This window comes from Pongo abelii, chromosome 20 (genome assembly GCF_028885655.2).
Source record: "Pongo abelii isolate AG06213 chromosome 20, NHGRI_mPonAbe1-v2.0_pri, whole genome shotgun sequence".
NCBI lineage: Eukaryota > Metazoa > Chordata > Mammalia > Primates > Hominidae > Pongo > Pongo abelii.
Genome location: NC_072005.2, coordinates 23,553,946 through 23,579,186, shown reverse-complemented (window position 1 = coordinate 23,579,186; position 25,241 = coordinate 23,553,946). Strand labels below are relative to the sequence as shown.

The 25,241-nt window shown below is 44.0% G+C and overlaps 1 protein-coding gene across 8 annotated transcripts in view; it reads left to right on the top strand.

Moving 5' to 3' along the window:
• LOC100450566 (zinc finger protein 724) overlaps positions 1-25,241 on the top strand; it is a 56,824-nt gene that overhangs the window by 12,345 nt on the left and 19,238 nt on the right. For 3 of the 8 annotated variants that reach the window (XR_008516452.2, XR_008516451.2, XM_054540033.2), the window contains exon 1: positions 10,391-11,058. Coding sequence is in view for 2 of the 8 variants with exons in the window: in XM_054540033.2 (XP_054396008.2) it covers positions 11,056-11,058 (3 nt within the window). In the remaining 6 variants the exon portion in view is untranslated. Of the gene's footprint in view, positions 1-139; positions 262-952; positions 1,024-10,181; positions 10,316-10,379; positions 11,059-17,381; positions 17,479-25,241 lie in introns of those variants that run through there. The other 5 variants (XM_054540034.2, XM_054540035.2, XM_054540038.2 and 2 more) reach the window with 4 other exon arrangements.

Genomic DNA, 25,241 nt, shown 5'->3' with positions numbered 1-25,241 from the left:
TACAGAGGGCATTGTAATATATGTCTTCACCAATCACCCAGGAAATGTGACTTTTCATTCCTGCCTGTTCTGTACTCACAGGGGGTATTGGGACATATTGGGCCCAGCACCTAGCTGATGTGACTTTTCTTTTATCTAGGTTCTGCCAACAAAGGAGATTGTGACACATTGCTGGGCCTAACACTACGGTGATGTTACTTACTTGCTTTGGCTGTGCCCTTGGAAGGCATTGAGACATACTGCTGTGCCCAGCACCAAGATGTAAGTTCTCTGCCTGAACCCTGACCACAGGAAACATTGTGACCTATCTATTGACCCATTGCAATCTCTCCTATGGGAAAAGCACAGATAAATGCCCTCTTTTACCTATGTGATTTGACACTCCTCTACTGCCTGGGCCGTGCCCACAGAATAGAGAGTGACTTATCACTGGACCAAGCACACCAGTGATGTAATTATTCTGCTTAGTCCTTGCACACACAAGTCACTGTGATATATGTTTGGGCCCATCACCTAGATGATGTGACTCCTCTTCTGGGGTTTGTCCACAGTGGGAATTGTGATACATCGCTTGATGTAGCTCTTATGTGATGTGACTCTTCTTTCATGCTTGAGCCCTTCCTACTGGGATGATTGGAACATAAAGCTGAGCCCAGCACCTACGTTATGTGACTCTCCTCTTGTTTATGAGCCCTACCTGCAGGAGGCATTGTGACATATCTCTAGGCCTCTCACTTAGGTAATGTGACTTTTTTGCCTAGGCCCTCCCCTCCAGAAATATTATGAAATATTTCTGGACCAAGAACCTAGGTGATATGACTCTCCTCTTCTGCTTGGGACCTGCATACATTGTGTGTTGCAACATGTCTCTGGGTCCAACACCAAGGTGATGTGACTGTCCTGCATGGATGCTCTCACAGAAATATAACACATCTCTTTATTCATTATCTAGGTAACGTGACTCTTCTGCTTCAGGCCTGCCAAAAGAAAAGATTGTGACAGATCACTGGACCCAGCACCTAGGTGATGTGACTCTCCTCATTTGCCTGAGACCTGCATATTTTAGATATTGTGACATATAACTGGAACAAACACCTAGGGGTTGGAAGGCTCCTGCCTGAGTCCCTCCCACAGGAGGCCTTGTGATTTTTTTTGTTTTTTGTTTTTTTTGAGATGGAGTTTTGTTCTTGTTGCCCAGACTGGCATGCGGTGGCGTGACCTCGGCCCACTGCAACCTCCGCCTCCCGGGTTCAAGTGGTTCTCCTGCCTCAACCTCCTGAGTAGCTGGGATTACAGGCATCTGCCACCATGCCCGGCTAATTTTCTATTTTTAGTAGAGACGGGGTTTCTCCATGTTGGTCAGGCTGGTCTCAAACTCCTGAAATCAGGTGATCCACCTGCCTTGGCCTCCCAAAATGCTGGGTTTACAGTTGTGAGCCACTGCGCCCAGCTTTGTGATGTATTTCTGCATCCATCATGCAGGAGATAAAACTGTATTTTTGCCTGCATTCTGCCCACAGGGAAGATTTTAACATATCGTTGGGTCCGCTAGTGAGGTCCTGAGTCACATGTGAATGCAGTCCACAGTTGGAATTGTGACTGTTATATGTGAACATCTGGCTACAGTTGGGATGGTGACTCATTTCTAAATCCAGCTCATAGGAAGGTGAAGACTCTCCTATCTGGACTCAGTCAATTAGAGAGATGGTGACTCTCATGTCTGGGCTTAGAACCACAGGAAAGATTCTGGAGCTCCTTGTGCAGAGGTAACAGAGGACTATCAATCTTGCATATTGTATAAAGTCCTCAGGTGACACAGAGAGTGTCTCTCGAATGCACACATAGGCAACAGTAAAGATTGTCATTCTCCCACATAAACACATCGCACTGTTGAAGTTCTGAATTTCACAGAGGCTGTCAAAAGTTGGATAATTGCCTCTCATGTCTGGATCTGGCCCACAGGTGGGTTAGTGACTTCCAGACCAAGATTCAGCACACATGTAAGGCTGTGACTACACTAAGAAGATACAGTCTGCAGAAGAAATTGTGGCTCTTTTGCACACATTCTGTCAATCATTGCGATTGCGACTCATGTACTTAGACTCAACATACGGGAGGTGTTGACTTTCATACCTTTAGAACCTGGACATGTTTGGAATTTCTAATCTAATCCCTGGACTTTCCTGCAGGTGTGATTGTGTGCATTGCAAAGCACCTTAGTGATTTGATTCTCCTGCCTTGGCCAAGCACACAAATGAGATTGTGACATATGGCTTGACTCTGGACCTCCAAGATCTGACTTTTTTCCAGCCTTGGAGCTGCCCACATGTTGCATTGTGACATATTCCTAAGCCCTGCACTCAGGTTATGTGACTCCTTTTTTGCTTAGGCCCTGAATATTTTTCATGTTAAGACATATCACTAGGTCTAACACCTATAAAATGGGAGACTGCCACCTTGGCCCCTTCTACAGAGGGCCTTGTGACATACCTCTGCATCAATAACCTAGGAAATGTGATTCTCCATTTTTGCCTGTACTCGCCCCACAGAAAAAATTGTGGCTGGCCCAGGTACCAGGTGATGTGTCTCTGCTGTCTTGGCCTGGACCACAGAGAGCATTGTTACTGATTGCTGGGCTCAGCACCCAGGTGATGTGACTCTGCTGCCTGTGTGCTGCTTTCAGGAGAAGGTTGTAACTTATTCCTGGCTGAGTATTCAGTCACACTCCTGACTGATCTCTGCCCTCAGAAAAGGTTGTGTCAAGCCAGGCCCGGTGGCTCATGCCAGTAATCCCCAGCACTTTGGGAGACCGAGGTGGGTGGATCACCTGAGGAGTTTGAGACCAGTTGGCCGACATGGTGAAACCCTGTCTCTACTAAAAATACAACAATTAATCGGGCATGGTGGCGGGCGCCTGTAATCTCAGCTACTCGGGAGCCTGAGGCAGGAGAATTGCTTGAACCTGGGAGGTGGAGGTTGCAGTGAGCCAAGATCATGCCACTGCACTCCAGCCTGGGCAGCAGAGCAAGACTCCATCTTGGGAAAAAAAAAAAAATTACAAAAATTAGCCGGGCGTGGTGGTATGCACCTGTAGTCCCAGCTACCAGAGAGGCTGAGGCACAGCAGTCGCTTGAACCTAGGAGGCGGAGGATGCAGTGAGCCGAGACTGTGCCATTGCACTCCAGCCTGGGCAACAAGAGCAAAACTCCATCTCAAAAAAAAAAAAAAAAAAGGTTGTGTCATATTCCTGGCTAAAAACCCAGATGATGCGACTCTCCTCTCTCCGTATTCACAGGCAGGATTGTAAAATATATCTTTTTTTTTTTTTTTTTTGGAGACAGTTTCATTTTGTCACCCAGGCTGGAGTGCAGTGGCATGATCTTGGCTCACTGCAACCTCAGCTTCCTGGGTTCAAGCAATTCTCTTGCCTCAGCCTCCTAAGTAGCTAGCCACCACACCTGGCTAATTTTTGTATTTCTAGTAGAGATAGGGTTTCCCAATGTTGGTGAGGCTGGTCTCAAACTCTTGACCTCAGGTGATCCACCTGCCTCAGCCTCCCAAAGTGCTGAGATTACAGGTGTGAGTGACTGCGCCTGGCCTGTAAAATATATCTTGACCTAGATCACAGATGCAATGATTACTCTCATACCTCACACTATTTAATAGGAGAGATGCTCTCTCTCTCTCGCTCTCGCTCTCTTTTTTTTTTTTTTTTTTGAGACAGTTTCGTTCTTGTTACGCAGGCTGCAGTGCAATGGCATGATCTCTGCCCACCACAACCTCTGCCTCCCAGGTTCAAGCAATTCTCCTGCCTCAGCCTCCCACGTAGCTGGGATTACAGGCATGTGCCATCAGGCCCAGCTAATTTTGTATTTTTAGTAGAGATGGGGTTTCTCTATGTTGGTTAGGCTGGTCTCGAACTCCCGACCTCAGGTGATCTGCCCACCTCGGCCTCCCAAAGTGCTGGGATTACAGGCATGAACCACTGTGCCCAGCCCAAGATGCTGTCTCTTACAGCTAGGCCTAGAGTCATGAATATGATTCTGGGTCTCCTTGTACAAAGGTCATAAAGAATTGCCACTTTCTTACATACTATATAAATCTCTTGTGGTACAGAGAGTGTCATTACAGGGTTCAGCATACAGGTGAGATTGTTTCTCATATACACTCCCCACCAACTGTTAGAATTGTCACCCTCACACATGGACAGAGCCCACTGGTGAGGCCCTGAATCTCATACACATACACAGTCTACAGTTAAAATTGTGACTGTCATATGTGAACATCTGGCTAGAGTTGAAATAATGACTTATTTCTAAATCCAGTTCATAGGCAGGTGAGAATTCTACCTGTCTAAGCCTAGGTAGGATAGTCAACATGTCCCTAATTGGCTGGGGGACATGTTGACTCTCCTACCTGGGCTTAGGGCCAAACAGTTCATGGAAGGGATGAAGGCTCTCAGCTCTCATGCACAGATCCAGTTGGTGAGATTGTCACTAGCATACTTAGACCCAACATAATCTGATACCTAGAACTGGGACATGTGCAGGATTTTTAATTACTGGACCTTCCTTCAGGTGTGATTGTGACATATGTCTGTTATGCACCTGAGTGGTTTGACACTCCTGCCTTGGTTCAACCCAAAGTGAAGATTGTGATGTGTCACTGGACCCAGCATCTCAGTGATGTGACTCTTCTTTTTGGACACCACAAATTTTGGGTATTGTCAAATATTGCTGGATCCTGTACCCATGTTATGTGACTCTCCAACCTGTGTCCTGCATGTTGTGCCATATTGCAGCACAATGTGTCACATTAGACATCATTACATATTGCTGGGCTCAACACCCAAGTGATGTAACATTATTTTCCTGGGCCCTGACTACAGGGGGCTTTGTGACATAACTGAATGCCCATAACCATGGTGATGTTACTCTTCTCCTGCCTGGTCTCTGCTCACAGGGAAATTGTGACATATCATTGGCCTAGCATCTTGGTGATGTGACTCTCTTCTTTTTCTTAGGCCCCATATATTTTGGGTATTGTGACATACCCAAATGTGACACTGGGCTCAACACCTAAGGGATGGGAGTCCCCTACCTGGCCCCTTCCTGAAGGGGGCATTGTGACATACCTCTGCACAGGTATGTCACAGTTATTACCTAGGAGATGTGACTCTCCTCTTTTGCCTGCACCCTGCTTACAGGGAAAATTGTGGCACATTTCTGTGGCCAGCAGCCAGGTTATGTGTTTCTCCTGCTTGGGTCTTTATTACAGAAAAGATAGTTGACATATTACTAGGCCCAGCATCTAGGTGATGTGACTCTCTTCTTCTGCCTGGTCCCTGCTTACAGGAACATTGTAGCATATTGCTATCTCCAGCACTTTTCTCTTCTTTTAGGTTTTGCCTGCAGGAGACTTTGTGACATTGCTGGGCCCTGCACTGACATTATCTGACTCTTCTGTCTCTGCCCACTTGGGCCATTGTGACATATTGCTGGGTCCAACATCCAGGTGATGTAACTTTTATGCCTGGGTCCTGGCACCAGAGGACATTGTCTTTGCATCACTCACACAGGTGATGTGATTTTCTTCTGTCACCTGGTCTCTACTCACAGGAAGAATTGTGACCTTGGCCAGGCGCGGTGGCTCAAACCTGTAATCATAGCACTTAGGGAGGCCGAGGCGAGTGGATACCTGAGGTCAGGAGTTCAAGACCAGCCTGGCCAATGTGGTGAAACCCCATCTTAAAACACAAAAATTAGGTGGGCGTGGTGGCAGGCGCCTGTAGTTCCAGCCACCCACGAGGCTGAGGCAGGAGAATCGCTTGAACCAGGTAGGTGGAGATTGCAGTGAGCCAAGATTGCGCCACTGCACTCCAGCCTGGGTGACAGGGAGACTCCATCTCAAAAAAAAAAAAAAAAAAAAAAAAAAGAATTGTGACCTTTTGCAGCACATAGCTGATTTGACTGTGCTTTGTGGAGTACACCAAGCAGGTTGTCAGACTGGTGGTCCCTTTACTGAAATTTTGTTTCCACAATGGTGTTGGAGGGGCAGCAGCAGAATCCGTGCCTTTTCTCCTGGAGTGTGTGAGAGTCCGTGGTCCTGAGTATCTCACACAGATGTGGCAATTTATGTGATGTTCTAATTAAGACCATTGGTACAGAAACAGATTCAGACATCCTCTCAGAAATAATGCATTGTTTAGCAAAGTGCATTGAAGTAATGGGAGATGGATGCCTTAATAATGAACACTTTGAAGAACACCTTTGCCACATGTCCTCAGGACCTTCTGAGGGCTGTGTCATGGGGCATGGTCACTCATATTTGACTCAGTAAATTTCTTCAAATATTTTAAAGAGTTTGACCCTTATTCAACACAGTTGATGTGTGGAGCACTCTTGCCATGCCAGCCAGTGTTTCAAAGCCGTTTAGATATTTTTGCTTATTAAATCTTCATCAGCAAAAACTCTGTAGGTAAGTTTAATGATTCCTCGTGTCACAGACAAGGTGACTGAAAGAAGAAAAAATTCAGGAACTTGCCGAAAGTCAACCAGATAGGAAGTGGCTGAGCTAAAGTGTGCTCTGACCTACTCCTTCTTGCTTCCCTTTTACAGACAATGCCGTTGTGCATTGATTAAACAACTATTCATTGAGCGCCTGCCACGGGCTGAGCCCTGTGATTGGCACTGGGAATATAGTGTAAACAAGACATAGCTCCCCGGAACAAAAGTATAACGAAGTAAACAACAAACACCAAGATTACATCAAAGATGTGAAATGCCAGAACATGCTGCTGCTATAAAGAATGTCCACAGGGTTATTGGGGGTAGGTTCTAATTAAAAGAAGGTGGGTAAAGCAAAGCTTTCCAGAGACTGCCAGAGCTGAGCCAGGTCCGGAGGCTCTTATCAATGTCAGTACTTAGTTTGTCTCAGTTTCTTTGTATGCAGCCCCTAAAATCTTTAGAATGTCTGAAAAGAGAAGCGTCTTTTGTATCTTAATGAGATGACTTCTGGCTGGAGGCTTCTGGACAGCCTCAGGACCAGGGTTGTTTGCCAGAGAAACCAATTGTGTAATAGAGGATTAAAACTCAGCTGGCCGGGCATGGTGGCTCATGCCTGTAATCACAACACTTTGGGAGGCAGATCACACCTAAGGTCAGGAGTTCAAGACGAGCCCAGCCAAAATGGTGAAACCCCATCCCTACTAAAAATACACAAATTAGCTGGGTGTGGAGGTGAGCACCTGTAATCCCAGCTACTCAGGAGGCTGAGGCAAGAGAATCGCTGGAACCTGGGAGGTGGAGGCTGCAGTAAGGCGAGGTCAAGCAACTGCACTCCAGCCTGGGTGACAGAGCAAGATTCCATCTCAAAACACAAAAACAAAAAAAACTCTCAGCTTGACTTCTTACCTCCTTGGATGGTAGAGAAGCCATCCAGGCTCTGTAAAAGTAAAAAGAGTACCTTATTTGATTCAACTAAATAAATTGTTAAATAAAGGGGAATATCCATGAAAAGCTCTTCCATCCCAGCCTCACTAGTTAAAGTACCAATTAGGGGAAGTTTTTTTGGTATCCTGAAATTGCTTTTGGCCTTTCCATGCATATCATCCTTAAGAAAGGGCACACTCTTAAACCAATCTGTAACCTCATACCATTCTCAAAAAAAATTAAACAAAAGGGTTAATTTTAAGTTTATACCAAAAGTGCACAATTTAGCTGTTTTCATTAAGCCAACAATATTTTATAAGCATACGCAAGCAAAGATTATTCTGCCATGTGCTGGGCTTTATCATTTATAACCCTTAGGGCAAATCTTCTAGTATTCTTGCAGGAATAATCATAAAACCACTTGATTTTTTTTTTTTTTTTTTTGTTGAGATGGAATCTCACTCTGTCAGCCAGGGTAGAGTACAGTGGTGCAATCTCGGCTCACTGCAACCTCTGCTTCCTGGATTAAAGCCATTCTCCTCCCTCAGCTTCCTGAGTAGCTGGGATTACAGTCATGCGCAACGGTACCTGGCCAACTTTTGGTATTTTTAGTAGAGATAGGGTTTCATCATGTTGTCCAGGCTGGTTTCAAACTCCTGACTTAAATGATCCACCTGCCTTGGCCTCTCAAAGTGCTGGGATTATAGGCATGAGCCACTGAGCCTGGCCAAAAACCCCTTGATTAAAAAAATGTTGCCAGACGCAGTGGCTCACACCTATAATCCCAGCACTTTGGGATTCCGAGGCGGGTGGATCACAAGGTCGGGAGTTGAAGACCAGCCTGGCCAAGATGGTGAAACTCCATCTCTACTAAAAATACAAAAATTAGCCAGGCATGATGGCAGGCGCCTGTAAATCCCAGCTACTCGGGAGGCTGAGGTAGAGAACTGCTTGAACCCGGGAGGCGGAGGTTGCAATGAGCCAAGATCGCGCCACTGCACTCCAGCCTGAGCGATGGAGTGAGACTCCATCTCAAAAAAAAAAAAAAAAGTTAACAAAATGCTAACAATATTTAAGACATTGCTGATACTATTTTACCAATAATTTTCAAGTAGCCTTATTTATTAAAGATTATACGTAAGTCACAAACCTTTTTGTTTTTTTTTGAGATGGAGTCTAACACTCTTGCCCAGGCTGGAGTGCAGTGGTGCCATCTCGGCTCACTGCAAGCTCCGCCTACTGGGTTCACGCCATTCTTCTGCTTCAGCCTCCCGAGTAGCTGGGACTACAGGCGCCCGCCACCACGCCCGGATAATTTTTTGTACTTTTAGTAGAGACGGGGTTTCGTCGTGTTAGCCAGGATGGTCTCAATCTCCTGACCTCATAATCCACCCGCCTCGCCTCCCAAAGTGCTGGGATTACAAGCCTGAACCACCGCGCCCAGCCTCTAATTTTTTATTTCTGATTTAAAGTTGGATGTCTTAGCCGGGCGCGGTGGCTCACTTTGGGAGGCCGAGGTGGGCAGATCAGGAGGTCAGGAGATGGAGACCATCCTGGTTAACACAGTGAAACACTGTCTCTACAAAATTAGCCGGGCGTGGTGAAACGTGCCTGTAATCCCAGCTACTGGGGAGGCAGAAGTAGGAGAATAGCTTGAACCCAGGAGGTGGAGGTTGCAGTGAGCCAAGGTCGCATTGTGCTGCCTGGGTGACAGAGTGAGACTCCATCTCAAAAATAAATAAATAAAAAGAAATAAAGTTGGATGTCTTGTAAGATAATGGTGAGTAATGCAGAAATACACGTAGACATTTATGCATGTGATTTGTACTTACACAGACCCCCCCCACACCACAAAATAAAACAGATAACCACAGCCTGACCATTAGGGCCAAGGTCAAATAGCAAAATAAGTTTGCCTTTAATCTGTTTTCTTCATATATAAACATTGGAGGTCAACACTGTGGACAAGGCTGGGCTCACGCCTATAATCCCAGCACTTTGGGAGGCCGAGGCGGGTGGATCATGAGATCAGGAGTTCAAGACCAGCCTGGCCAAGATGGTGAAACTCTGTCTCTACTAAAAATACAAAAATTAGCCTGGCATGGTGGTGGGCGCCTGTAATCTCAGCTACTCAGGAGACTGAGGCAGGGAATTGCTTGAACCCAGGAGGTGGAAGTTGCAGTGAGCCGAGATCGTGCCACTGCACTGCAGCCTGGGCGACAGAGCAAGTCTGTCTCAAAAAAAAAAAAAAAAAAAGGCCGGGTGTGGTGGCTCACGTCTGTAATTCCAGCACTTTGGGAGGTGGGGGGCGGGCAGATCACCTGAAGTCGGGAGTTTGAGACCAGCCTGAGCAACATGGAGAAACCCTGTCTCTAATAAAAATACAAAAGATTAGCTGGGCGTGGTGGCGCGTGCCTGTGATCCCAGCTACTTGGGAGGCTGAGGTAGGAGAACTGCTTGGACCCGGGAGGTGGAGGTTGTGGTGAGCCAAGATCCTGCCATTGCACTCCAGCCTGGGCAACAAGAGTGAAACTCTGTCTCAAAAAAGACTGGACAGATATGAAGACATAGAGTTTACTTCTCCTGTCGCCCCATCACTTTTTGTTCACTGTCTAATCTGGAAGGAAAGTAGTCAACAGGTGGCCAGCAGTGGTCTATGTGTGGTTATTTTATTCTTGCTGCCTTCTGCTCTTTTATGACCACTATCTGTTCCACCCTGGAACTGAGGAGAGATATTGGTAGGAAGAGGCTTTTCCTCCACCTCTGATGTCCAGGCCCTTCACTCAGCTGACATCGCAGCTGCACTTCAACATGGCAGCTATTGGCCACGTGTGGCTCCTGGGTGCCTGGAATGTCGCTGGTCTAAACTGCGATGTGCTGGAAAGGTAAAGTTAGTTTCAAAGATTTAGTTTTTTATATATATATATATCATTACTTATTGCTCACATATTAAACTGATAATATTTTGGATATATTGGGTAAATTGTTACAATCAACTCCACCTTTTTCTTGTTTCTTTTTAAAGTTGGCTACTAGAAAATTCAAAATTCACATGTGGCTTATATTTTATTTCAGAGGATTGCCTTTTTAAAAAAATCTCAGGCTGCTTGCTCAAATGCCAGAAGCCAGGAAGATCATAAAAACTGAAATTTTAAAATTATTGTTATTATATATTTTTCATTTGTGAATAGCCATATAGTATGTTATTTATAAATACATGAAACCTCATACACGAGGTTAAATGCAAATACCCTCCGGGGTGGGCTCAGCTCAGGGAGGAAGCCCTGCCTGAAAAGGCTGCAGCTTAGGCTGTCACTCTTTCTTCATTCAGTCCAGTATTTGGTCAGGTCTTCTGTCACTTAAGGCCTGAAGGGGCCGGGCCTTAGATGTTTTCCAATCAGGGACGCTGAGCTGGGGACCGTCCAATCAGGCACGCAGCTGGAGCGGACAGGGCGGCTTCCGGGATTTGGCGGGGCCTTTGTCTCTCGCTGCAGCTGGAGCTCCTGGTCTCTTCTTCCCTGCTCTGTGTCCCGTGTTCCTAGAGGCCAAGCCTCTGTGGCCCTGTGACCTGCAAGTATTGGGAGATCCACAGCTAAGACGCCAGGGCCCCCCTGGAAGCCTAGAAATGGTGAGAGTGGCGGCTCCGACATCCGGAGAGAGAGGGAGGGGCTGGTTGAAACCGGTGGGAAGTGGCTGTGGCGGACTCGGGCCTCCCCGCAGTCATCTCCACAAACTGCGCCCTGAGTTCTCCTTGCCCAGCTGGGCCTCAGTCCCCTTAAGCCATAAGATGGCGGCTTCGCTGACAGCCGGCCCCCAGGCGTCTTGTCTCTTCCCTGCGCAGTGACTGTGCCCTGACCTGGAGCCCTTTCGGGGTAGCTCTGCTCCCGCAGCGCAGCGTCTCTCCCAGATTGTGCAGGGACCACGGGAGGATAGTCGGGAGAATCCTGACTCGGGGAGCTGGTTCATGAATGGGAAGGGCTTTAGTCCACTGCGTTTCCAGTTCATCTTTCCCCCTATTAAAAATTTATGGTAGGCCGGGCGCGTTGGTTCACGCCTGTAATCCCAGCACTTTGAGAGGCCGAGGCGGGCGGATCACCCGAGGCCAGGAGTTCGAGACCAGCCTGGCCAACATGGCGAAACCCCGTCTCTACTAATTAGTCTAAATATAAAAATTAGTCTGGCGCAGTGGCCTACGCCTATAATCCTAGCACTTTGGGAGGCCGAGGCGGGCGGATCACGAGGTCAGGAGTTCGAGACCAGCCTGACCAACATGGTGAAACCTCCGTTTCTGCTTAGAAATACAGAAAATTAGCCGGTCGTGGTGGCGCGACTCCAGCTATTCAGGAGGCTGACGCAGGAAAATCGCTTGAACCCGGGAGGCGGAGGTTGCAGTGAGCCGAGATCACACCATTTGCTCTCCAGCTTGGGTGACAGAGCTTGACTCCGTCTCAAAAAAAAAAAAAAAAGCCGGGCATAGTGGCGCATGCTTGTAATCCCAGCCACTCGGGAGGCTGAGGCGGGACAATCGCTTGAACCCGGGAGGAGGTTGCAGTGAGCCAAGAACGGGCCACTGCACTCCAGCCTGGGCGACAGAGTAAGAAGACTCTGTCTCAAAAAAAAAAAAATGGCAGTCTCCGCAAAAATATTAAATAATTTCATCAAAGAATGGTTCAAAAATTTTAGAGCACCCCTATGGGTTGTAGTTTTTGGTTTATAAGAGGGGCTTGAAGGACTTTTATAAGGTGCATGATGGAAAAATCCCAAATTCAATAATTGGTTAGGTGCAGTTGTATTCTTTTTGTCTTCCTGTCTTTGTTTCTCTCCTCTTTTCGTTTTCTTAGTTTTTTTGTTTGTTTGTTTGTTTGTTTTTTTGAGACGGAGTCCTGCACTGACGCCCAAGCTGGAGTGCAGTGGCATGATCTGCAACCTCCACCTCCCGGATTCAAGCGATTCTCCTGCCTCAGCCTCCCGAGTAGCTGGGATTACAGGCGCTCACCACCATGCCCGGCTAATTTTTGTATTTTTAGTAGAGACGGAGTTTCAATATGTTGGCCAGGCTGGTCTCGACCTCCTGACCTCAGGTGATCCACCGGCCTCAGCCTCCCTAAGTGGTAGGATTACAGGCATGAGCCAGCGCTCCCTGCCTCAGTTTCTTAATTTCCACCTTGAGCGTACAAATTTCCTGGTTATGTAATTGGAGCTTAATTGACAGTTTATAGTTGGTTAAGCCTGAATTTTGTTTCCTCTAATGTAGTAATTTACAAAAAAAAAAAAAAATGCATTTGAGTTAGATTTTTTTTTCAAAGCAGGAATCCAGGGCCTAGATTTCCACCTCAGACTAATTGCCTGGCACTTAACTATTTTCACACTCCACAGAAGACTGATTTTCCCTTGCATTTTTTTACGTGTTCCAAGCAGGGTCTCCCGAGTATCCCCCAGTTCTCCTTACCTCCAGCCTAACTCTGGCTTGAAGTAAAAATACATACTAAATTTCCAGTTCTGACAATCTCGAGAACTGAAAATTTAGTACTTTGCTTCAAGGAACTGTCAACTTTCTCTCCCTAATTCACATTATCAACTATTTGTCCTTTAGTGTACATTTTTCATACTGTATTTTAATTATTTACCGACAACACATTGAAAACATTTAAAAAATTTGTTTTCTGTTTTTAAATATTTTCCATGAGAGGAAAGCAAAGAGTAATCCCCTGACACTGTATTGTAAAAAATATCTCTGCCTTTTTTTCTTTTATCTTCCCTAAGCACAGAGATCATAATGTTTTGGGGGTCAGTGTTTTTTGTAAACTTTATGGGGTGATGTGTCCTACCCTTTAGTTTTTTCCTGGTCCTGTACTATCTGAATAAACCAAGATACCCACCATGTCTGTCTGCTGGAGTTAATATCAGCTCTTGGGTCATTTTCTCTTATAGAACAAGCTGAGGTATGGAGTGTAGCCTCAAGAAGAAGGTGAATGCCCCGGGGCTTAGAGGGATCTCCTGGTGTATTCTTCCTTTGAAAAGCTAACCCCTTGAGACATTAAGATTGTTTTTATCCAAGCCATTTTCCATTTCTTGGAGACATATTACTGGTCAGCGATCAGACGCTGGTATTGAGGGGAAATCAGAAATGATTTCTGCCACCTGGATTCTCTAAGATTTGTGAAAAAAAATTGTATCCCCAAAGACAGAAAAAAACCTCACCTCAGTGAGACAGTACAAGAACTTGCCAAGTAAAATGCACTTGGGGCACTCATTGGGGCGTAATGCAGAGTCTCCTGAGAGAGTGGTCATTGGGCACTTAAGTGAGCAGGATGGCGTGGGAAAATCTCTCCAGGGATTGGATGGCCTGACTTGACACATGAGTCAGACACATCTGTTTTCTAATCAGCACTGCCACTCCTTTGTTTTGTCACCTTGAAAAGATTTGTTCACTTATATTGACTCTTTTAAACTGTAAATTGTATTTTATTAGTAGAGTTTGAAAGGTGAGAAAATATTTACAAAAACATAAAATAGGCAGGTTTCAAAAAATACCTAATCATATATTCCATTGTTAAAAATTCTCATTTACTTTTTTTTTCCCCAGTGTGAGTTTAGAAATTTTCTCAGGTGTGTTTTTTATTTTTTGAAATGGAGTCTCATTTTGTTGCCAAGGCTGGAGTGCGGTGGCATGATTTCAGCTCACTGCAGCCTCTGACTCCCAGGTTCAAGCGATTCTCCTTCCTCAGCCTCCTGAGTAGCTGGGATTACAGGTGCATGCCACCATGCCTGGCTAATTTTTGTATTTTTAGTAGAGACGGGGTTTCGCCATGTTGGCCAGGCTGGTCTTGAACTCCTGACCTCAGGTGATCTGCCCACCTCGGCCTCCCAAAGTGCCGGGATTACAGGCATGAGTCACCGTGCCCAGCCTTCTCAGGTGTGTTTTTTTTTTGCCTGGGTGTTTTCAAACACAATTTCAAGCGTTAGCTTTTAGAGAGCTATCAAGGAAAAGAATAAGGAAAATTTCTCTTCCATTTTGGCTGTAGAAAATGAATACATTTTCACAAGAAAATGTGCTAGATAATTGCTGAATTACATAGATTCATAAAAACATCAGTTCCTCGTATTGCAGGGTAAATTTCTGAGAATGAATATCTGTTCTATATCCTGTAATCTTGATGTATGAGTTTAATGCTAATTTTTTTTTTCCCTGAGACAGTCTTGCTCTGTCGCCCAGGCTAGAGTGCAATGGTGCGATCTTGGCTCACTGCAACCTCTGACTCCGAGTTTAAGCAATTCTCCTCCCTCAGCCTCCAGCGTACCTGGGATTGCAGGTGCACGCCACCACGCCCACCTAATTTTTGTATTTTTAGTAGAGACGGGGTTTCACCAGGTTAGCCAGGCTGTTCTTGAACTCCTGACCTCGTGATCTGCCCGCCTCAGCCTCCCAAAATGCTGGGATTACAGATGTGATCCACTGCGCCCGGCCGATGCTAAACTTTATAAGATAAAACTTGGTACCTCCTAGAGGTGTCCCCATATGACTAATTGTTTACTACATGATTTATAATGGAGATAATAAAGTAGTACATTTATTGTCTGAAAGAAATAGATTCTTCTGCTTTTCTTGTTGAGGTATAAAATGTAAGCACCTTAAATTTTTTTCTTTTATATGAGCGCCGTGTTTGAGTAATTTTACCGAATTTTTCAAACACCAAGTTTCAAAACCTGAGTGAATAACTCCTACTTGAAAATTAAAGCTTGAGCCCAGTGACTCCAAGCTAAAGGCTCATATTGAGCCTGCAAAAGGTTATTAAAGGCCCAGTTAGTTCTTCCTGGGGAGCCTCCCCTGCAGATTTCCTAGCGTGCTCACTCCAGCCATGGAAGAAGCCTTTTATCTGAAGAGAAGCTATAGAGCCCTGGAATGCTGAGGGGGGACCCACAGACAAATGCAGTTAAGATGGAACGGGACCTAAAGGATTTACTGAAGATAAAGTTGTTCTTGCTTTGAGGCGTTTCTAGACTTTTAAAAATAAAGTTAGATTTATATTAAAAAATTAAGTTCCAAAGGAGTATTGCAACAGGAGGAAGTACCAACTATAAGATCTTTAAGGATCTCAAAGATTAGGCAGACAAGGGTGGGTTTTTTTCATCGGAAGGAGCAACCAAGATGAGAAACAAGATGGGAGGGGAATGGCAAATGGAGGGTAAAAAAATCAGATTCTAAATCAGATAATTTTCTTTTTTTTTTTGAGATGGAGTCTTGCTCTGCCGCCCAGGCTGGAGTGCAGTGGCGTGATCTCCGCTCACTGCAAGCTCCGCCTCCTGGGTTCACGCCATTCTCCTGCCTCAGCCTCCTGAGTAGCTGGGACCACTGGCGCCCGCCACCACGCCCGGCTAATTTTTTGTATTTTTAGTAGAGATGGGGTTTCTCCGTATTAGCCAGGATGGTCTCGATCTCCTGACCTCATGATCCACCCACCTCGGACTCCCAAAGTCCTGGGATTACAGGCGTGAGCCACCGCGCCTGGCTAAATCAGAGAATGTTTAGCATGTCCTTAGGAGGAGCATATAATGGGGTCGTATGTTGGCTTAGACTGAGGGTAGCTCAAAAGTTCAGGAGCTGTGGGAAGGAGATAAACTGAAGTTTGATTAAGTAGTATTTTATTTTGACCACTGAAGACAAATTCAGCTGAGTTTGCTAAGAGAATAAGAAGAAAATGGGCAGAATCTATGTCTGGCTATGTGTTAGGTAAGAAAAGAGTGCATCATCTAAGTCATAATGGGATGTGTGTTTCTTTCCATAAACTGTTTCTGGAGCACACAAAAGATGGAGAATTTTATTAATTATAGCCATTTACCAGGATTACCTATGTGCTTCATCTTTCACCACCTCTTTTCTTTGTCTTACACATTTCTTTCATTTGACTTTTCCTGGGTTGTATCTTTTATAATAATCCGGTCAACATAACTACAGTGTTTTTCTGAGTACTGTGTCTAGCACTATTAAGTTATTGAACTTGAGCAAGTTTATGGGAGTCCTGAATTTTTAAACAGAGCTCATAATGGGCTCATAATTTAGAAGCATAGATGGGTCCATGGGATTTGTTACTGGCAACTGTTAACAATATTTTGAGACCAAGCCCTGAATCAGGGTCTGTGCTGACTCTGGGTGGTGTCAGAATTTAAATGTTAGACAAAGAATTGGTGTTGGAGAGTTGCTTGGTGTTCAGCAAAGTCTGTAGATTTTGTGCCAGAATAAAAATACCATAAAGGTCTAGCCTGGAATAAAACTGAGTGTTTGGGAATGGGAGGCTCTGCTGCTATGTACTGGCTGTCACACTGCCCATTGTTTTCTGATTCCAGGTCTTCTCTTAGAGTGAGAGAGGGCTGAAAACTTAGAGGAAAGAAGCTCTGATGACAGACCTTCTCTTTCCACAGTTGCCACCACAGGATTCCCACCGACTCACAATCATGCCCACTAGACACTGATGCATCCACACCCCTCTCAGGACAAGGCACCACCCTCAGGAACTTCACCACAGCATTTTTGATTCTAGCATTTCTTGCAAAAATCCTTCAAAAGTGTCTACGAGTCTCCTGGCATATTCCCGTTCCCCAGACACCGAATCTGCAGCAGCAACCTGTTTTCCCCACCAACTTAGGGTTCTGGGCCACTTGTTCATAATCTCATGTGCCTGCATGGACCCAGAAATAAATAGCACAAACCAGTCTTTCAGCTTACATATTGCACTTAACCCCACCCATCGAGTTTTTTCCTTTCAACTTTTAATTTTAGTTCAGAGGTACACATGCAGGTTTATTACATAGGTAAAATTGTGTCATGAAAGTTTGATGTAGATTATTTTTTCACCAAGGTACTAAGCATAGCACCAGACAGGTATTTTTTTTAAATTTATTTAATTTAATTTTTTTTTTTTTTGAGATGGAGTTTCGCTTTTGTTGTCCAGGCTGGAGTGCAATGGTGTGATCTCGGCTCACTGCAGCCTCTGCCTCCTGGGTTCAAGTGATTCTCTTGCGTCAGCCTCCCAAGTAGTTGGGATTACAGGTACCTGCCACCATGCCCGGCTAATTTTTATATTTTTAGTAGAGACGAGGTTTCACCATGTTGGCCAGGCTGGTCTCGAACTCCTGACCTCAGGTGATCTGCCCAACTCAGCCTCCAAAAGTGCTGGTATTACAGGAATGAGCCACTATGCCCGGCCCAAACAGGTCTTTGTCCTGCCAACCTCAACTAGGCCTGTGTCTGTTTTTCCCCTCTTTGCATCCATGTGTTCTTATTATTTAGCTCTTACTTATAAATGAGATAGTGCATTTGTTTTTCCCTTTCTGCATCAGTTTACTTTTTTTTTTTTTTTTTTTTGAGACGGACTCTCGCTCTGTCACTCAGGCTGGAGTGCAGTGGCACGATCTCAGCTCACTGCAACCTCTGCCTCCCAGGCGATTCTCCTGCCTCAGCCTCCTGAGTAGCTGGGATTACAGGCACGAGCCATCACGCCTGTCTAGTTTTTGTATTTTTGGTAGAGATGGAGTTTCACCATATTGGCCAGGCTGGTCTGGAGCTCCTGACCTCAAGGAAGCTGCCCTCCTCGGCCTCCAAAAGTACTTGGATTACAGGTGTGGGCCACCATGGCTGGCCTTTCTGCATTAGTTGTCTAAGGATAATGGGCTTCAATTTCATCCATGTGGCTGCAAATGAAATGATCTTGTTCCTTTTTTATGGTCATACAGTATTCCGTGATATTTACGTATTATGTTTTCTTTCTTTTTTTTGAGATGGAGTTTCGCTCTTGTTGCCCAGGCTGGAGTGCAATGGCGCGATCTTGGCTCACTGCAACCTCCGCCTCCCGGGTTCAAGCTATTCTCCTGCCTCAGCCTCCCGAGTAGCTGAGATTACAGGCATGTGCCACCACACCTGGCTAATTTTGTATTTTTAGTAGAGCTGGGGTTTCATCATGTTGGTCAGGCTGGTCTCGAACTCCTGACCTCAGATGATCCACCTGCTTCAGCCTCCCAAAGTGCTGGGATTATAGGTGTGAGCCACCGTGCCAGGCCTGTATTATTATTATTATTATCACTTTTTTTTTTTTTTTTAGACGGAGTCTCGCTCTGTCACCCAGGCTGGAGTGCAATGGTGTGATCTTGGCTCACTGCAACCTCTGCCTTCTGGGTTCAAGTGATTCTCCTGCCTCAGCCTCCCAAGTAGCTGGGATTACAGGCATGTGCCACCAAGCCCGGCTAATTTTTGTATTTTAGTGGGGTGGGGGGGGGTTCACCATGTTGGCCAGGCTGGTCTCGAACTCCTGACCTCGTGATCGACCCAACTCAGCCTCCCAAAGTGCTGGGATTACAGGTGTAAGCCACAGCGCCCGGCCCTATATTTTCATTTAAAAAAATTTTTTTCCTATTTTATTTTATGAAGAGACAGGGTCTTATTCTGTCACCCAGGCTGGAGTGCAGTGGCATGATCTTGGCTCACTGCAGCCTTAACATTCTGGGATCAAACAATCCTCCTACCTCAGCCTCCCAGGTATCTGGGACTACAGACACACGCCACCATGCCCAGCTAATTTTTCTTTTAGTTTTTTTTGTAGAAATTGGGTTTCTTTATGTTGTCCTGACTGGTCTCAAACTCCTGAGCTTAGGCAATCTGCCTGCCTCAGCCTCCCAGAGTTCTGGGATTACAGGCATGAGTCATCATGCCTGGTCAGTATGGCCATTTTAATGATACTGATCTTCTTTGTCCATGACCATAAAATAGTTTGTATTTGTTTGTGTCATCTCTGACTTCTTTGAGCAGTGTTTTGTAATTGTTGTCATAGAGATCTTCTACTTCCCTGGTTAGCTGTATTCCTAGACACCTTATTCTTTTTGTGGCATTTTTGAATGTGATTGTGTTTTTGATTTGGATTTTGGCTTGTATGTTGATGTATAGAGGTGCTACTTACTTCTGCACCTTTGTTTTGTATTTTGAAACTTTGCAGAAGTTGTCAGTTTATAGAGCATTTCTGCCAAGACTATAGGGTTTTCTAGATACTGAATCATGTCATCTGAAAACAGGGATAGTTTGATTTCCTCCCTTCCTGTTTGGGTGCATTTTATTTCTTTCTCTTGCCTGATTTCTGTAGCCAGGACTTCCAATTCTCTGTTGAATAGGAGTGGTGAGAAAAGGCATCTTTATCTTGTGCCAGTTTTCAGAAGGAATGCTTCCAGCTTGTGTCCATTTAGTAGGTTGGCTTTGGATTTGTCATAGATAACTCATTATTCTGAAGTATGTATGTTCAATGCTTAGTTTGTTGAGGGTTTTATACATGAACAATGTTACATTTTATTGAAAGTTTTTTCTGCATCTATTGAGATAATTTTGTGGTTCTTTAGTTCTGTTTATGTGATGAATCAGATTTATTGATTTTTTGTAAGTTGAACCAACCTTGCATTCCAGCGATAAAGCCTACTTGATTATAGTGGATTAGCTTTTTGATGTTCTGCTGGATTTGGTTTGCCCATATTTTGTTGAGGATTTTTGCAGCAATGTTTATCAAGGATATTAGCCTGAGGTTTTCTTCTTTGTTTTGTCTCTGCCAGGTTTTGGTATCAGAATGATGCTCTTATATAATGAGCTGGGGAGAAGTCCCCTTCTTAATTTTTTATAATAGTTTTAGAAGGCATTATATCAGCTTTTCTTTTTACACTTGGTAGAATTCAGATATGAACTTTCTGGTCTTGGGTTTTTTTAGTTGGTAGCCTATGTACTACTAACTTAATTTTGGAGCTTGTTATTGATCTGTTTAGGGCTTCAACTTGTTTGGTCTTGAGAGAATTTATTTGTTTAGAAATTTACCCATTTCCTTTAGATTTTCTAGTTTTTGTGTATAGAGGTGTCTATAGTACACTTCAATAGCTATTTGTATTTTTGTGGGGTCAGAGGTAATGTCTCTGTAGTCTTTTTTTTTTTTTTTTTTTTTTGATGAGATGGAGTCTTGCTCTGTTGCCCAGGCTGGAGTGCACTGGCGTGATCTTGGCTCACTGCAACCTCTGCCTCTGGGGTTTAAGCAATTTTCCTACCTCAGCCTTTCAAGTAGCTGGGATTATAGGCATATGCCACCACACCTGGCCTAATTTTTGTATTTTTAGTAGAGACAGGTTTTCACCATGTTGGTCAGGCTGGTCTTGAACTCCTGACCTCAGGTGATCCACCTGCCTCGGCCTCCCAAAGTGCTGGGATTACAGGCATGAGCCACTGTGCTTGGCCTCTGTTGCCTTATTTTTTTTTTTTTTTTTTTTTTTTTAAGGTGGAATCTCACTCTGTCACCTAGGCTGGAGTGCAGTAGAATGATCTCAGATTACTGCAGCCTTTGCCTTCCTGGTTTAAGCAATTATGTGCTTAAATCTGCTGTTTACAAAAGACAGACAAAACCTGGCCTGTTTTAGGATCTACCACTTTCCTTAAATGTTCAGTTCCATTATGTCACATTTAAGCATGAGTGACTCCATTTTGGTTAGGTTTGTCTGTTTGGACCTAGTGCACAAGCTCAGTCCAGAATAATGTCTTCCAATAATTTTGTTTAAAATTGTCTCCTTTTTTGGTCAGAGTGCAACCAAAACTCTGGGCCTTAGTGCCATTCTCAGTTTTCATCCTTTTTGGGTTTTGTCTTTATCTCTTTTTTTTGACAGAGTCTCACTCTGTCGCCCAGGCAACCTCCGCCTCCCGTGTTCAAGTAATTGTCTTGCCTCAGCCTCCCAGGTAGCTGGGACTACAGGCATGCACCACCTCGCCTGGGTAATTTTTGTATTTTTAGTAGAGATGGGGTTTCACCATGTTGGCCAGGCTGGTTGGTCTCGAACTCCTGACCTCAGGTGATCCACCTTCCTTGGCCTTCCAAAGTGCTAGGATTACAGGCGTTAGTCACGGCACCTGGCCCGCTGTTGTCATTTTTAATTGTGCTTATTTGGATCTTCTATTCTTTCTTCACTAATCTTGCTAGTGGTTTGTCTTCTTAATTTTTTTCAGAGATTTAACTCCTGGATTACTTGATATTTTCTATGACTTTTCATTTCTAAATCTCCTTCAGTTCAGATCTAATTTTGGTTATTTCTTGTCTTCTGGTAGCTTGGGAGTTGGTTTTCTCTTGCTTTATTGATTGAAACACAGTCTCGCTGTGTTGCCTAGCCTGGAGTACAATGGAACGATCTTGGCTCGCTGCAACCTCTGCCTCCTGGGTTCAAGGGATTCTCCTGCCTCGGCCCCCTGAGTAGCTGAGATTACAGGCGAGTGCCCCCATGACAGGCTAATTTTTGTAGAGACAGGGTTTTACCACCCAGGCTGGTCTTGAACTCAAGTGATTCGCCTTCCTCGGCCTCCCAAAGTGTTGGGATTACAGAGTGAGCCACCATACCTGGCCTCATTCATTTATTTATGATGTTAGGTATTTAAATTGATTTCTGAGTTTTTGATGTGAGTAGTTAGTGCTATAAATTTCCTTCTTAACAGTGCCTTGGCTGTGTTATAGTGATTCTGGTTTGTGTATCTTTGTTCTTCTTGTTTCAAGGAACTTACTGATTTCTGCTTAATTTTATTATTTACCCAAAAGTCATTCAGGTGAAGGTTTTTAAATTTCCATGTCATTGGATAATTTGAACTGGTTTTCTTTGTATTGAATTATATCTTTACCAAGCTGTGGCCTAAATGTGTGTTTGGTATGACTTTGGGAAAATTGAATTTGCTGAGGATTGTTTTATTTCTGATTGTGTGGTCAATTTTAGAGTATGTGACATGTGGTGATGAGAAGAATGTATACTATGTTGATTTCAGTTGGACAGTTCTATAGATGTCAGTTAGGACTATTTGGTCAAATGTTGAGTTTAGGTCCTGATATCTTTGTTAATTTTTTTGCTTCAATGATGTAACAGTGTCTGTGGGGTGTTGTAGTCTCCCACTATTATTGTGTCAGAATCCAACTCTCTTCATAGCTCTCTAAGAACTTGCTTTATTCATATGCACTCATGGATTTTTTTAGAACACCTTTCTTTCTTCTGCTTTTTTCTTTAGTGTGCCCAAGGCTACTCGTTAGATGCCTGAACCTACAGTCTACTGAAATTCAGATGTCCAAGAGATCAAGGACCTGTCCAGAGATTTAGCTGTTTTTGTTTTTGTTTTATGAGATGGAGTCTCACTCTGATGCCCAGGCTGGAGTGCAGTGGCACGATCTCGCCTCACTGCAACCTCTGCCTCCTAGGTTCAAGCGATTCTCCTGCCTCAGCCTCCTGAGTAGCTGGGATTACAGGCACACTCCACCACGCCTGGCTAATTTTGTATTTTTAGTAGAGACAGGGTTTCGCCATGATGGCCAGGCTGGTCTCCTGACTTCAAGTGATCTAACTACCTCGGCCTCGTAGAGTGCAGAGATTACAGGCATGAGCTACCATGCCTGGTCGAGTTTTGGCTGTTATAGGAGAAAATATAAATTAGAAATAAGAGTCTTTATTTTCTTACCTTATAAAAAGGTTATTTTGTTCATCTCTCTTTATTGAAGTATTTTGGTTATATGTAGATATTCTCTGCTTTTTTGAAATATACGTAAATCATATTTACAGCTAAAGAAACCTTTTGTCATTCTTTCTGACTCAGGAATGTCTTTATCTAGGACCTCAGAACCATTGCAGTGTTTTTGCTTTGGCAAAGGTTTTTTTGTTTTTTGTTTTTTGAGGCGGAGTCTCGCTTCCAGGCTGGAGTGCAATGGCGTGATCTGGGCTCACTGCAAGCTCCGCCTCCCGGGTCCAAGCAGTTCTCCTGCCTCAGCCTCCCAAGTAGCTGGTACTACAGGCGCCCGCCACCACTCCCGGCTAATTTTTTGTATTTTTACTAGAGATGGGGTTCACCGTGTTAGCCAGGATGGTCTCCATCTCCTGACCTCGTGATCCGCCCACCTCGGCCTCCCAAAGTGCTGGGATTACAAGGTTTTTTTTTTGGTTGTTGTTGTTGTTTTCAGTCTCTTAAAGTAGATACAGATTTGTTTAGATTAAAGCTCATTTTAAGAGCACACAAAAAGTGGAGCACAAAGATAGGATTAAACTTAGCAATACAGAATGATAAAGACTAAAAGATGCAGAGGAAGTTTCTTTGACAAAAAACATTATTCAGTGTAATTATCCAATATTTGCAGGCTGAAGTACTTACACTGCAAAAGAAAGAACAGTTCAGTGTATAAACTCAACAGTGGAGTGTGTGGTTATGCTTTGGTTCCTATTTACTACTTCAAAACAATTAGCATGGTTATGTGTAGTGTTTGTAGACAACTTGCATTCATGTGAATTATACAGTATTTTCCTTTTTTTTTTTTAAGACGGAGTCTTGCTCTGTTGCCCATGCTGGAGTGCAGTGGCATGATCTCGGCTGAGTAGCTGGGGTTACAGGCATGAGCCACTGCACCCGGTCTAAATTATACGGTATTTTCTACAATATTATGAATATAAGACCGCAATATTTATTTTGGATGAATGTCTTAGTCATTTTAATATTAGTCATACTTTTGAAATATAAAGTGTTATAACTAAATTATGGTTACAGAAAATTTTTAAAAATTCTACATTATTACTAGTACATTAAAATTATTTATGCTTATATATTTATATCTAATATCCAAAAAAATTCACTGCAAAATTGTTACAGTAGGTATTAGCCTGACATGCATATTAATTTACCCAATAGATATAGGTAAGCATGATTTCAGTATCTTTTATTTTACTAAACTTGAATACTGCTATTACAGTACAAATAAACATGATGGGCGATGTGACCATGCAAGAAATAGAATAGCTTTTAAGTTAGCTGTGTTGTAAGCTCAAATATATTTTACTATATAAACAAAGTCAGATTCTGATTCTTCATCAAAAAGTGTTGTTGAAGGCTGGGTGTGGTGGCTCACCTCTGTAATCCCAGCACTTTGGGAGGCCAAGGTGGACAGATCACTTGAGGTCAGGAGTTTGAGACCAGCCTGGCTAATATGGTGAAACCCTGTCTCTACTAAAAATACAAAAATTAGCTGGGGGTGGTGGTGGGTGCCTGTAATTCTAGCTACTCAGGAGACTGAGGAAGGAGAATCGCTTAAACTTGGAAGGTGGAGATTGCAGTGAGCTAAGGTCACACCACTGCACTCCAGCATGTGTGAGAGAGCAAGACTCTGTCTCAAAAAATAAAAATAAAAATAAAAAGGAGCTGTTGGAAATTGTCAGATGTATTCCAATATAAATCCCCCATTTAATGCCTCGGAGACGAGAGAGCAGCAGAGATAAAAGAGAAACTTTATAAAATTTTGCTGAGAATATGTCCCCTTTCTTCATAATGCTCATGCTTCTCATACTGAGAGTAGCTGTGCAGTTTGGGTGTTTAGAGAGACGTTTATTTTAGGGGAACATTTTCTGGCCAACATGATCAATCTTATATCTAATCTGAGTTTTTTTTAAGATGCTCTTCTTTTTTACTCAATATAATTTTACTAAGATGAAGAACGATTTTTGTCTCCAATGTTTTGGGTGTCTGTTTCAGAAGCTCTGTTACTATCCCATGGTGTTGTGAATGAGGTGGGCTGTCACAGGGAGAACTCTTAGAGGTATCTCTATGCGGACTCATGCTGAAAATCCAGCAGTATTTTTTTCATGTCACCATTATAAATAGAAACTGAAGCTGAAACACTGCTCCCATTCCCATTATCGTGAAGGTGCAATTTCAGCCAGGAGGGCTGAAGGCTCTCCTCCTGCAGCTCAGGCTTCATTACCTGATGTGGGACTGGAGTGCTGCTCTGGCAGTTGGGG